The sequence below is a fragment of the Daldinia loculata genome (assembly GCF_022478755.1).
Source record: "Daldinia loculata strain CBS 113971 unplaced genomic scaffold F4817scaffold_11, whole genome shotgun sequence".
Taxonomy (NCBI): domain Eukaryota; kingdom Fungi; phylum Ascomycota; class Sordariomycetes; order Xylariales; family Hypoxylaceae; genus Daldinia; species Daldinia loculata.
Genome location: NW_026054865.1, coordinates 98,051 through 112,386, shown reverse-complemented (window position 1 = coordinate 112,386; position 14,336 = coordinate 98,051). Strand labels below are relative to the sequence as shown.

At 45.9% G+C, this 14,336-nt stretch overlaps 4 protein-coding genes across 4 annotated transcripts; 3 read left to right on the top strand and 1 right to left on the bottom strand.

Annotated features, from left to right (window-relative positions):
• Positions 1-79: 79 nt before the first annotated feature.
• Positions 80-3,613, bottom strand: F4817DRAFT_330498 (mitochondrial carrier). Its single transcript, XM_049302397.1, has 9 exons — positions 3,546-3,613; positions 2,949-3,493; positions 2,799-2,879; positions 2,519-2,726; positions 1,585-2,282; positions 1,474-1,520; positions 1,302-1,420; positions 1,205-1,240; positions 80-1,154 (listed from the first exon to the last, which is right to left on the bottom strand). Exons 2-9 carry the CDS (start codon positions 3,109-3,111, stop codon positions 638-640), a joined length of 1,869 nt encoding a protein of 622 aa, XP_049161214.1. The 5' UTR covers positions 3,112-3,493; positions 3,546-3,613; the 3' UTR covers positions 80-637.
• Positions 3,614-3,815: 202 nt separating this feature from the next.
• On the top strand, positions 3,816-4,869 carry F4817DRAFT_357277 (cyclin-like protein; the record flags this gene model as incomplete). Its single annotated transcript, XM_049305898.1, has 3 exons — positions 3,816-3,975; positions 4,037-4,246; positions 4,310-4,869. 3 exons carry the CDS (start codon positions 3,816-3,818, stop codon positions 4,867-4,869), a joined length of 930 nt encoding a protein of 309 aa, XP_049161213.1.
• Positions 4,870-10,077: 5,208 nt separating this feature from the next.
• Positions 10,078-11,116, top strand: F4817DRAFT_23357 (uncharacterized protein). The gene is made up of 2 exons (XM_049298948.1): positions 10,078-10,493; positions 10,605-11,116. The coding sequence occupies exons 1-2, from the start codon at positions 10,230-10,232 to the stop codon at positions 10,902-10,904; spliced, it is 564 nt and encodes a 187-aa protein (XP_049161212.1). The 5' UTR covers positions 10,078-10,229; the 3' UTR covers positions 10,905-11,116.
• Positions 11,117-12,148, top strand: F4817DRAFT_23358 (uncharacterized protein). Its single transcript, XM_049298949.1, has one exon. The coding sequence runs from the start codon at positions 11,328-11,330 to the stop codon at positions 12,054-12,056; it is 729 nt and encodes a 242-aa protein (XP_049161211.1). The 5' UTR covers positions 11,117-11,327; the 3' UTR covers positions 12,057-12,148.
• Positions 12,149-14,336: the final 2,188 nt, after the last annotated feature.

The following is a 14,336-nucleotide window of genomic DNA, read 5'->3' as shown; positions in this document are numbered from 1 at the left end:
TCCGCTAAATAATACTTATTATCCCAAGGGGTATATAGTAGGCAGCTGGACGAATAATGAATTAAGACAGTGAGCAATGCTAGAGTAAACTGGTATCCTCGCGGGTTTAAATTACGGGAAGACCTAGCTACAGTAGATTAACTAACATACACATAACCTGTCTGCAACCAGAAAGACGAAGCAAGCTTGCTCGCTCGCTCGCTTGCTATCTACCCAGGCACATAGGGGCAAGAATACCCCGAAACTGTTGATTGATTGATCTCCAACGCATACGACGTCCTACGCCCCGAAACAACCCTACCCGCCTTTCTTATTGAACGCCTGCTAATGCAAGTTGGATATATCGCCTCCCTCCCTCCGCCCTCTTCGAGATCTATCCATCCATCTAAAACCCTCCCATTCTTTTTTTTTGTCGGCCGCCTCCGCACCTTGATATTTTCCTCGTTCGAGCTTGGTTCGAGGGACTAACTCAACCTTGATACCTTCGAGTCGTCTGAAATGTGACCATGATGTTTCTTATGGCTTGTTTATCATCTTGTTGTATAGCCCTATTGTGGGCTTTCGGTGATAGATTATGCCCCCACCTAGTTGGAAACTCCTATTCTAGCTTTGATAGAAACTCTCGACTAAGGATAGTCTAGTTCAAGTGAAGGAGTCTCTTCGTATTTTCGTAAACCATCCACGTAATGCTAAGCGCAGGAGCGACCTTGAGCAGATTCGGCATTAGGCCCTTGTACAGACCCCTGACTCCTTCGTTCCGAATCGTCTTTTGCGCTACATCCCATATGCCGGTATAGTGGGCTGGATGCATGGTAGTGCCCTGAGTCTGTAGCCTCGTGCGGAGCACATTTAGAGGGTAGACTACCGTGGCGCCGAAGGCACCTGATGTTGCTCCCATGATTCCTGTCACAAACGTGCTTGGTCGAGCGTCCTCCTCGTGAATACCCTCAGCTTTGGCTTTGTATGATATGTAGGTCGTCTTGAGTAGCTCGAATGTGCCCATATCGATGGCCGAATACGGAAACATGCCGATAAGGCCCATAGTCACACCTCTGTAGGTAGCCCGGACGCCGCCTTCTGCCCACATCTTCTGGGCAGTTTGCAAGAGAAGGGCATTGCCGCGTGGGCCGCCAGAAACGTATTCCGACTGCAGGCTAACCATTGTATAAGTCAAAGTTGTATGCAAATGCAATGTGAGGCTTACCGGAACTTGAGGGTATCTAGGGGATAAACACAAAACCTATATTACTCATTAACCACCACCACCACCACCATATAAGAGGACGAGCAGGTACACATACTGTGCAGTCATGCCTGCTACACCGCCTGCTACGAACTTAGAATACGGATTGATCTGATGCATATCATTATGCCCTTCGAGGCTTGCAAGGGTCTTCTTAGCAGCCTCATATGCTCCAAACTGGTATGCGGTCAGCAAGATTTTAATCATACACAACACCTTGAGAGATGTACCCTGATTGCTGTCTCTGGCATGATCTTAACCACATTAAGTCCATTGCCTGGTTGATGAAAGGGTAAGCTTCGAGATGATTTGGAGTAGTCTTATCCAAGGAAGATAATTACCAGCAAAGAATCCACGAACACCTCCAGCCTTGTATATGTCGGTGATAGCTGTGACTAAGGGCCCGCCGGCATGTTTCAAGGCACGGATGGCTTGGCCCTTCTTGGCGGCGTCGACGGCGGCATTAGCGCCTACTGTTGTTTTCACGAGAAGGTAAACCTTCAATCGATCGAGTGGAGCAGTAGCAGTACGAGAAATGCCTCCCGCCACAGCACCAGCAATGAAATAGCCTGGATCGGGGAGGTATTTAATCAGCATAGATCTTTTGCTTATTTCACTCAATCCCGGTTCAATCTCAGTGCCTTCTGCTGCGGGAAGCTTCTCCTGCTTGGTGCCGAAGAGATCATCGGCAGAAGTAGTAGTTTCGGAGGTATCGTCAACATATGGCTGTGCTGCAGACATAGTCATGTTGGTCGTATCGTTGGCTGTCGGGGAATTATGCGTCACTGTTGTTCTTTGTTCGGGTTCCTCCTCGTTCGAATTCGAAAATGGAGGAATATACCCCTCGTCCGGTGGGCAGGCGATTCTGAAGATTGAACCAAAATGGGTGGAAAGAATATTCGTACCTGAGCCATGAAGAGTTTCCTCGCTGACTACCGAGTCACCCTCGGAATTGAGAGTGAGGATGTCTGTGTAGAAGGTGAAGACTGCCCGCAGCGTGGTGGTAGAATCAGTGTTAGGCATGAAAAGGAGAAAATTTCTAGGGTTGTAAGATGTCAGTACTGTTTTACACAATTGAACACGGTGACGCGTGTAGATGGGCTGTCCCACAAGCCTTTGACTTCTTAATTCTCATTCAAACAATTACCATGTAAGTATAGATAGACCTGTAGTTACTAACATTACAATAGAACCAAACGACTTTATCTCCACCAGGATTTAATCCCTCAGAGTCACGAGAAGCGGGGGGAGATACGAAATAGAAAGTAAACTAACCGCCATTCTTCAAAAGTAATGAACCCATCACGATTATGATCGATATTCTCGAAAAATTCATCTAACCGGCGTAGAGGGACCGCAAGACCAGCACGTTGCACAGCATGGTGAAGCTCTTCCTTATCAATCTTCCCATTCTGATCTCGATCGATAGATTTAAAAAGAACGTAGAGCTGACGCTCAGCAGCCTCGACAAAGACTCGAAATTCTATATCCATTCCAATCATGATTAGTTGGAGACATGACAGCATGGTGGAAATCTAGTGCAAGCTCTACAGACCCTCATATTGAATCTTGCCGTCGCCGTTCGAATCCACAACCGTTATTATACTCTTCAATAAGTCATCGGCATTTTTCATTGCTGCCGTACCAAGTCAGCAACAAAATGTCTAAGGTCTAAGACGACTAAGGCAGGGGATTAGTTGCTAACGATGATCGATCCTCTTGAGGCCTTTTTGCAACCCCTTCCAATCCAGTTCGCCTCTGCCTTGGTAGTCCAATTTTCTCCAAAGCTGCTCGACGCGTACGTCGCGCTGGTTCTGCGATTCCTCCATCTCCATCTCAAACTTGGTGATCGCCTTGGGAATGTCCATACTCAGCGATCATGACAGGCGCGACGGAAACGAGGAAGAGGCTATCGCAAAGCTGATCATCGAATGCTACGGATAGGGCATCATTAGACGCTGTGTCGGGGGCCGTTGTCGCGACTTGTCTGAGATCATTCCCTCAAACAAGTCGATAATTTGAATGTCGGTTGTTTTTTCGACAAGTTCCAATGCTTTGAACGGGGCGCGCGAAAATGACGACCATCCCGCAAAGGGAACCTCGGGGAACAAGGAATCCATGTCGAACCCAATTTGACAGCCCGATAAGCCGATAAGGAATAATGCCTACTGGATGAACCTACCGGATGACGATGCTTCCGTGTGGACTAAGGGGAAGGGACTGTGTGATGCCAGTCAAATAAAGGGGGTAATCACAGTGCAAGTCATGTCATACCGACCTATGCTAATCAATGCGCTAGGTACCTACAGGTAGTCAATGCAACCCCCACTTCGTCCGATATCTCCAGCTAGTTAGATCTTAATAACACGCAACTTGTTCTGCTTGTCATCCAATCTTCATCTTTCTCAGCCTTGGCTTGTGTAAGCCATCTCCTTTCAGCCTCACAGGGCTGGGGTTTCCAAAACCCCATCATGTTCCCCAATCCCAATGTTGGGTTTATCTAAGCTTACTTATCTTGTATTCTCTTCGACTACCTGGGTAAATACCCTAGGCAGTGTCATCCTATAGACTAATGGCGGCCAACTACTGGGAGTCAACCCAGAGGCGCTTCTGGCAGTTCTCGAAAGATGAACTTGCTCAGATGCGCGACGAGCTAGAGAAAAGCGACCAGGCCCTAGTACAAATGTTTCCATTGCCGCGGAGGACGCATCTAAATATATACTTTAATCAACGTAAGATGGTAGACCTTATCGCCTAATGCAAGGCCGCGTGCTAATGCTAGTTGTTGGCTAGAAATCGGTCGTTTAGGAAAGAGACTCAACGTCAAGCAACAAGCTGTTGCTACGGCTCAGCTATACATCAAGCGATTCTATTGCAAAGTCGAAATTCGTCGAACGAATCCCTATCTCGTTCTCACTACGGCGCTATATCTAGCTTGCAAGATGGAGGAATGCCCGCAACATATTAGAATGTTCGTGACGGAGGCACGATCTCTATGGCCAGGTGCGCTCAAACTATACCCTCGCGTTGAACTAGGCTTTTCGGCTGACTAGAGTATACTCCTAGATTTACTTCACGCTGACGTTTCGCGCGTCGGCGAATGCGAGTTCTTCCTCATATCCGAGATGAACTCCCAACTAATAGTCCACCAACCTTACCGGACGTTAACGAGCCTTCAATCCGATTTTTTCCTTACTCCAGATGAGATCAATCTAGCACTGTCGGTAATTAACGATCACTACATGACAGACTTACCGCTCTTATATGCGCCACACATTATTGCGCTCACGGCCATTCTTCTTTCCCTAATTCCCCGTCCGAATAATAATGCCAACATGGCTGCAGTAACGGCGGCGTTGACGCAAGCCCAACAAAGTCGATCTAGCACCGGTAGCGGCCAAAATACACCTGGAGCCACAGAGAAAGACAAGCAACAAGATGTGCGGATGGGCAAGATACAGCGTTTCGCTGCTTTCCTTGCTGAGAGCACCGTGGATATTGAGGGTATGATTGACTGCACACAAGAACTGATTTCGTTCTACGAATGCCACGAGCAGTATAATGATAAGATAATGCGCGAGCAAGTTAACAGATTCGTCAAGGCCAGAGGGTTAGACAAGCACTAGATGTCGTCACCAACGGTAGACGATGTGTTACATGAACCGAGGGAGAGGTGGTAGGCGGTCTTTGGTGCCCGTAAAAGGCACTGAGTTGTTTGAGAAGCGTCGCGAAATTATCATGTACCAAGATGGCTACATGTCAACAGCGATGGATATCAATATATGTACGAAATAGTGGGATATGAGGTTGACCTGGAATCCACATATCCAACTTTTAAATCACACCCACTCCAACTAAGAGATATTGTATTAGAACGGAGGTATTAACGAGTTGCTACGTGGATAAATTCCGATTCCCCGTATGTATATAGTAAATACTATGTGATGATATTATATTAATTACAGACATGCTGTGTTTCCTAGCTAAGGCAGGTAATATTTATTATTGGAACATTTCCGCTGTCTCGGGAGCCCATTTTCAATGCACGTGGTTAGGCCTTCAACTCTTCAGAGGTTAAGGACTTCAAAGTCTTAACGTGGTGTATAGAATGATCAGTTGGTGTCCCTTGCACCAGATCGAAGAGTACTCGATATGAAATCGTACACTTATCTCATCTACATAGGCATTGTCCAAGACCCACAAACCTTGACATGCAGAAGGGGTGGAAGGGTAGAAGGGTGGAAAGGGTTACGCTGATGATAAGAACGTACCATGTAAGGTTCCCCGCAAGACGGGATCGAATCCGATATAAATCACGTCAAATGTTACACGTTGGGTCGAACAGTTGGTCGGTGCCGCCGTAAGCGAAGCCATTCAATGTAACCGGCCACCAAGCTTCATAAAGTCAAATGCCATACAGATTTTTATATAAGATAATAATTTGTCGCATTGTTGATATCCTCGAAAACGTGTGTGTCTCATATAAGTATACATACATATATCAGTAAATGAAGGTATGTACATAACGTTTAACATTTCATAAGTGAGACTGGTGCAAAACGGAGGGGCGGTCTTATTTAAAAACGGTCAGTTAGAAGAAACGGCTGGTGCCGCTCAGCCTCTGTCCTATCGTATATGGTCCGAGCTCGGTACTTATCCACCTAGGCGTGTGCATGTACCTATGCACGAATTCGTGGAGGACCTAAGCTTACAGCGAATGCATTGGGTAACGTTGGGTAACACGGCTTGAAAAGACTTGTCTAGCCCTTAGTGAGACTTGCTCTCTACAACCACAACATCCACATATCGTCAACTTCTAACAGGAGTATGTTCCAGTATGAGATGTATGGATGAGTATACCCACCAAGAATCTCATACCACATTTCATCATGAGATACTAATAGAAAGACTAAAAAACCGAGCCTCTTTCTCGAACCCTCAAAAGAGAAGCAGTAAACAGGCTAACAAGCACCTGATACAACAAGCCACAAATTTGATCGGGACTAGGGCCGGGATTCTCCTACGTCGGTAGATCTACCACATTCGGAATTCATTGCCCAGCATTTCTCGATTATTCTCCCAGAGCCGGGGCACGAAAATAGTAGCAATCGCTGCCCTGACTGACTGCCTGACTTCGGTCTAGGAATAGATGGATGCCACCCAAAGACCTTCGAGAACGAGATCATCGCTGGACTAAAACAAGTTGTGGGAAAAGATCCGCATACATACATAGGTAACCCAATTTGGCCGTAGCAAGATTAATGAAGAGGTAAATGGTCATAAAGGAATGGGGCGAATGCAACTATGTAAAAGAAGAGATGGCATCCAGGCATCTTCACTAATTACCCATTCGTATCTACACATCTATTACGGGTAGTACGTATGGGGTTTAATTTGCCGCTTTCGTCACAAGCGGCTGTAAGTAAGACTGTTACAGTCGAACAAAGCGGGTGGCAGAGCCACAATCGTCAACGTCCCAGTCGGCGCAATTCAACTCTTCATCACTCGCAGGAGACTTTTCTACAACCGCGAGGGAACTCTTCGAATGCATATCGGGCAAAATCGTGCGAGCCTCTCTCCTACCAGTGTACATACGTACACATGTAGGTCAACACCTCTCAGGTTCAGGGTCTGCGAGTTCTAGGCTCTAAAGTTCCAGGGGACCAGAGGCAAATTTCATTACACATGGCGGCAACTTGCGTCTTCTGTTGGGCGGTCACTAGCCACTCAATCGCGATTTTGCCTCCGACGATCCATGCTCTTATCTTACACAGGCGCAGACAAGCAACCAGACGCCAACCCATCGCAAGTCGTGATAGGCTGGTTAACTAATCTGTATTTTGGTCTCACAACCGTACAGATTTGATTTGAAAAGAATATAGATCAGCAGCGCATATTACGTTTAACTTCAGGTGAGCAAGCGCCTGAATCATAACTTTCTCACACATATTCCGACAAGCATATCGAGTGGTCGAGTTCGAGAAATGAAACTGCAGGACAAAGGCAGGAATGCTGTCAGCTTTTAGGAGCGCGGGAAATTCAACCGTTCCCTTACAAAGTACCTTCTTACTACCTATGTATGTACCTCGTCGAGGCGGCTATGGGCGGTCAGAACTCTCTTACCGTCCTCCCTACGATACAAGTCGTCTGCTAAGCTGCCTAATAAAAGGGAATAGACCAGCATTACCCCCGTCGTCCCAAACCCCAAGCAGTCTCACGCTGCACGAGACCAGGTCCGTACCCACTTGCACCGGTATGGTGGCTTGCAGGACTGGTATGTGCAATCCTAACGATTATACGTTTAGGGTAAAGCTCCAGTTCAACACCCATCATCCGCTCCACCGCGCAACAAGGGTTTCTAACGCCCGGACCCGGAATACTATATCACAGTATGTATGAGTGGTCACAGTGACAGAGCGACTGGCAAGGCTGCAATCCCAAGCAAGCCAAAGGACCGAACTTGCCTCTAATTGGCCTAATTGGTACCGACGTAAGAAATTACCTACATAGGGGAAGCCACCGCTGCAAGGCAGGTGTTGTATTTACTACGTTGTTGTCAAAGGGATACTGGACATTCCCTTAAGGACTAAACACCATGGTTACTCGTCAGTTTCGACAAAGTCGGGATGTGAACGATGAGATCAATTGGATATAGACCGTCATCCCTTTTAAACTTTTGGTAGATGTGTCATTATGTTCATTTATGTTCATTACGCTATGGGTAAAAGCGAATTTAGAAATTGGATTAGACAATTACCAATTAACCCCATTTAAAGTCTAACGATTTCCCCTTTAGGGATAAACCCTTCCTCTATGCAGGAGTTGCCCCTGAACGCAAGGCAAAGCAGGTAGGGGAAGTTATTCAGGTAATCAATCTACCTGGACTAGGTTACGTTAACTACGTATGTACATAGGTAACAAGGCTGGATCATCGAAGGTTAGAAAAGGCATCCTACTATTCCGTATGTATGTACGGATTACAGTCGCAGAATGGAGAAACGATCATCCACGCGAGGCTCGGGAATGCGTCGTTGGGGGATGTTGGGGATGTTGGGGGGTTACGTACCTATCTAGTTGATCTGACGATAGTGGGTTCATCAACGTCGAGTGGCGACAAGAATTAACTAGGAACAGTAAGGTCCGAGTATTGAGATGAAGCTATTCGCATTAAGACGATATCGAACGATTAACCGATTTAGTAGATTGAAGCCGTGTTCTCAACCCTCCCTCAATCGACCCACCCAGTCAATAACGCCTTTGTCAAGTCTCCTGATATGTGCTGACTAGCATAGTGTAGTTGCTACTATGTACATACATTGTAGTGTAATGAACGAGATAATAGGTCGGATTGGATAGGGCTTTCAAAGGGAACCAAATTGCCGACTGGTACTCTTGACCAGCCTCGTCCAGTAACCAGATGGCGCAGCTTGCAGGCTATTATTCCTTTGTCCCAGACCACAGCACGCGGACTCGCTACGGTAAATTAATCGGCAAGCTACCTGCTGGCGATCGCATTGCAGCGGACATCTGGTGACGGGTGACTGGTCAAGGGACGGCCAGCATTACAAGCATTACAAGCACTGCAATGTATATGGTTTGTTAGGGGGGAACAGGCGGCCAAGGGGAGGCGTTCTGCAGAACAAGCCGACTGGCACTGTGGCATTCCTAAGAGCAATGGGGAAACAACTAATGTTAGGTACATCCAAGGAACAACATAAGGAACAACAGCGCCCATCGAACTGGGCTTCAGAGCTAGTCCTCGTTTGTCTTAGCGTTAGGATGTTAGGATATGTTATCCAATGATCTCAGGTGGCGACTCCAGTTTCATTCGCCAGCTCAATTCCCCACCCGCTATCAATGAAGGAAACCCTTGAGGCTTGTGGGTCCGTAAGAACAGTGCGTTGCGCAGGCCTTGCAGGTTCTTGCAGATCTTACATGTCTTTGCAGCTTCCGCCATTCAATGTTGTCCTCCCACTAGGCCTTATATAGACTAGCTCCAGGTCTTGAGCCAGCAAGCGACCCAAGCGTCTATGAGTTCCCCCCCGACTTTGGTCCACCCTTCTTTGCCGCCTTCTGCTGTTCTGCTGCTTCTTGTCCATCCAACAAAATCCTTCGCCTTCTCCGAATCACAGCTTGCCCTTCTCCTCTCCCGCCTTCTTCTCTCTTACTCTTATCGATCCTACCACACTCGCCCGTCCCTTAAACTCTCCAAGCCTTACCCCAGAAACGCACATAACGAAAATCTATAACCAATTCTACCACTTCTTAACAACAAACTTTCGAAAAGCTTATTCTCTCACATTGCCACATTGTGCAAATTACCTACCATAGCGGGAAAATATGGTAGGGTTTAACCGTTGTAATATTAAAATGCTTGAAGCTTATAATGTTCCCTGATCATTGCATAATGCCTGATTTTTGCGCAATGGTTGCGGAAAGTGCAACGTTAACAGTATTAAATTATGTTTTTTACATATAAGGTTTAAATTTTACATAATTAATAAAGTAAAATGGTATAGTGGTAAATATTGCGCTTCGGAAATCATTTAAAAAAAAAGTGGGGTAATTTTTTGATTTTTTTGATTTTTCTTTAATTTTTTAAAATATTAATTATTGTTATTATTGTTAGCATTGTACTTTCCTCAAGCATTGCGCAAAAATCAAGCATTATGCAATATTGACTTTTGATCAGGGAACATTATAAAATCTAACCATTCTTTATGCAACAATACGTATTTATAAACAGGTAATCCCGGTACGGTAGACAAGTTCTTATTGTTGTTCCTTCCTAGCCGAATTTTAATAGCGCAACGGTCGGCAACTTTAAAGCACCCCCAACCCAATCCAACAACGCACAGGACCGCACACACACACCGCCACCCAACTTCTCTCCTCTGTCCAACCACTTTCTGTAATCTACAACAGCTATTTTGAAGAAGAAAAAAAGCATACTTTTACGCATGACCCTAAGGGAAGAACAATCATAATGTCTTATTACAGCTATAACCATCATCAACCAACAGCACCCGCTCCTTCGGTTTCGCACAACCACCATGGCGGTCGAAACCGGAGAGCACCGAGGCTCTCTGTATCTCAAAACTCTCAGAAGCAGTTTCGTGGTGTGAGGAGCATGAAGGAGCTGAGTGAATCTGTTTCCGTGAATGCTTTCCGATCACAGTTTGAAGCGAGCCGCTCTTTCGATCTCGAGGATGACATGGAGTTTTGCCCCAAGCTGTTAACGGAGATTGATGTGAGTCAGGCCAGCACCTATGATGTTGTTGTCTAATACGTCGCCTATTCTACAACGTCGTATTGATAACTCGTTCGTGTACCAACATAGTACTAACCTGTTCGTCTATAGCTGGTGTCGATTAGCAGTGCTTCTTCCGACCGATCTTCACTGTCCAGCAACTCGCCTAATGCTTCACCTACGCAGCACCCGCAGCAAGTTGCTTCCAGCTTCTCTCTCAACTCTACCTCTCCAGCTTTTATTCCTCCTACTTTCCAAACTCAGCAGTCGAGCCTAAAGTTGCATGCACCCGCCGCCACCCGGGCGCGCAACGCCATCCCTATCATCAACCCCGCCAATGGCTTGACGATGTCCAGCCCGCCGCAGTCCGTTTCGCCTGCCCGAATGCAGCACATCGGCAGACGGTGGTAGATGGCCTGTCGCCTCGCTTCCTCTTTGGATGCTGAGATGACTCACCATCTAACCACACTCGTTTGCAGTTGTTCTGAACATCTTCTACTTTCCGTTTAGAAGACATTTGCTGCTCCAATAGCAGCTGTTCATCTTGGCGGGCACCGGCACGGATATCAGGCATCAACAACACACATCTTCAGGTCATTTTAGGGCTCGACTGCGGACTCCACCTCTACTCCACTTTCTCCCTGTATAAAACATCCTTATTCGACATATAACTAGTGTTCATCGTAAAACTTTCTCCACGGATCTTCACGATGGGCGCGAATTGGCATTGAAGATAACCGATACCACCTGATTTCTGTTTGGTTTGAGAAAAGGGGAAATCCCAATAATCCCGGTGTTCTGACCTCGAAAGATGGGGGCTGTTTGGGTTCGCAAATGGGCGTTTTAAGTTACGGCGGTTTTGCATTTCGTAATTGCATCGGTGTTCACGACACAACGGAGTCATCGGGTTCAATCTGGGAGCGGCACGATAAAGCGTCATCACGGGTTATGACATTTGAGCAAAAAAAGAATACCACTACACATATAGAACAAGTGTTTGGCGACGAGGGGTTGGTTTCTATTTTGTTTAAGCAGGCAGGTGGTTCTTCCATCGGGGCGGAGTTGTGCTACTCGGCAAGGTCTTTTTTACATGGGAAATATCCGGGTCAAAGAGAATCTCAACACAAAGTAACGGGATTGGGTAGGCACTCGGAGTGTCTTGATTTTTATTTTTCTAAGCTCATGGCACGAGATGGGAGTTGGTTGCGCGGTGCTTTGGGGCTGCAAATACAGGGCTCATATTCATGTCATCATCATCATCATCGTCATCATCGTCTTTTGTTTCCCTTTTTGCCATTTTTACTGTCCTTGTATTACGGTCAAAGGATGAGAGGATACCAGTCCGTTTCTTTCGTATTATTCCCCCGGGCAGCAAAGGTTCTACCAATTGGGTCAAGTGCATCACCAGGTTTCTTCTCTCGGGGCGATTTGGGGGAGGATGGAATCTTTGTGTATAGGAAATCATATTCGGGCGGACAAGCGCAGGCGGCGCGGAAATGGGTACACGCCAACTGGTTCCATAACGGCTGTGTGGCGTTTACCTATTTTGGTGTTTGTGTGTGAAGATAAAAGAGAACGCCTTTTGTTGGGTGTTTTCTACCGTACATTCGATGTGTTCAATTGAAATGGGCGAAATATGTGCCTCTCACTTCTAACCTTCTACTGTGTTGCTTCATTTGTGATGGTGTGACTGATGATCATAGCGATGTTGTAATCATTGGTATACCCATTGAAGCATATAGAAATCATGGGAATTGTCCATTTCCGATTAGAATTGATTTCTATGGTTCATGAGACCGAGGCTAGACATCCCAACTGTTGCCGTCTCATCCATCTTCGGATCGGTCTAGCAGCGGTTCTTACATCCCAAAGACGGGTCGCACAAGCCGGACTCTCATCCGATGGACACCGTATACGCTATGCAGAGATCTATCTTTGGGTATATAAATTGTTTTTTCGGTCGACCGGCCGGCTGGGTGACTAGGTAACTAGTGTATTTGCTACGCCTATATGTATGTATGTACATTGTATGTATGTATGTATGTGTCTATGTTTGTACCTATGCATGTGTGTATATATACCATGTATGCGCGCCGCCCCTTTCCCCGTCGTCTCCCCGTCGGGCTTGCTGCATGCGAGTTTTGGCGAGTTTTGGGGAGTAGGAGAAAGGGGACAAAAGGCCTATCTTGCTCGTTTGAGAATAGTGGTCCGTCGGGTCTGCTTTGCTGCATACCTACATAGGTAGGTACCTCTAGGTAGGTATGTATGCGGACGCCCCGCATCCCGTACCGGCTTTTGGTTTTATAGGATGGGTTGGGTTGGGTTGGGTCAGGTACTGTGTCTAGGTGTATGCTGTGTTCCCGACTCGGCTGCAGGTTGTCCGTTCGTCGGCCCGGTCAGGTGATGGGTAGGAGATGCGGCGTTGTGTTGCGTGCGTGCTTGGTGTGAGACTTTTGTTAGTGCGAATATCTAGTTCTATAATAGTTGGAAGATATAAGTTTATAACTATCGTATGTTAGGTAGTTAATTGTATAATTCCTAAAATACATAAAAGTTGAGGTACTCGCCCATGTGATTCTAGGATGTCTTCATGCGCTTCTGTCATTGGCGAATTGGATCAGTTTCACAAGCTCTGGCAGTGGTCGATAACGGAGTCCTGTCGAATACTAGACCAATTAGATAAATCCGGTAACGGGGGTGAGACGGAGGCCGCTGCGAGTAATATCATGTATGTGTTACTCGAGACTTCATGCGGGTAAATGTAGTACTGTCAGATATCAGATTGGTAAATGTGGCTGTCCATTCGATGGAACTCCATTGAGCATCGGGGGGCGTAATACGGACGGACGGAACTGCTCGAGGTTGGAGATTTTAATACGAGTGCTTGTTCCCAACAATATTATATTTCATGCTTGGTTTACACTGTGATGTTGGGATTTAATATGTCAGCTTTCTATTCTATGGTTTTATATGTATGAGGTCAGGACCACGGAGGCTTGATATGTCTTAGGTACAAGACTGTGTAATGACAGCCTCGCATATAATATCTATGGCTACAACTTAAAGATATGTATGATTTAAGTGTATATATATGCGTGGCTGTTATTCCATGAATTTATCATGCGTATAAGTCATGGTTACCACAGGTTAGGCCTAGGTCCTTATTACACCATTTACTATGAAGTTCCCGCTAGTGTTGGTTATTTAGAGTCGGTAAATATAAATCAAGCCTTGGGTGGGATATAGAAACAAAGGAGAGAGTTGATATGGCAAGGAAACAGATGTCACTTTTGCCTAGGGAAATGGTTTGAAGTCTAGTTGACCCATAATACTCTAAAGGTAGACTTATCATTAGTGTTAAGACACTTTACTCTACTTCAATAGCACGGAGCCTTTCATCCCAATATGCATATTATTATTTTGAGGACATATTGTACGATTTTGAGGATATTTACAAGAGGTACTTTGGCTTATGGCATCTGAGTGTCACTTCGTCGCATAGTGTCAGATGGCAGAGTTACTGGATCGACAATTTGAACTACAGGAACTTGCAACGCGATAAGGTAGATATTAGAACTTCCTACATGCGTTTACCTGTAAACTACCTAAACCAACTCCAATAAAGAAGACTACTAGTTGTGACCTTATACTGGAATAGGAGTTATTACATGTATGAATACGTATTTATTTACCTTTGGTTCCTGCTTAGTAACTCTGACGTCTATCATTAGGATAGACGTGCTAATTAAAATAGAGAACGGTGTTGGGATATTAGGGAATAAGTTACTAACTTAGTAGATTTGAATATGGGGACAGTTGACGATACTTTCCGAGGCATTATTA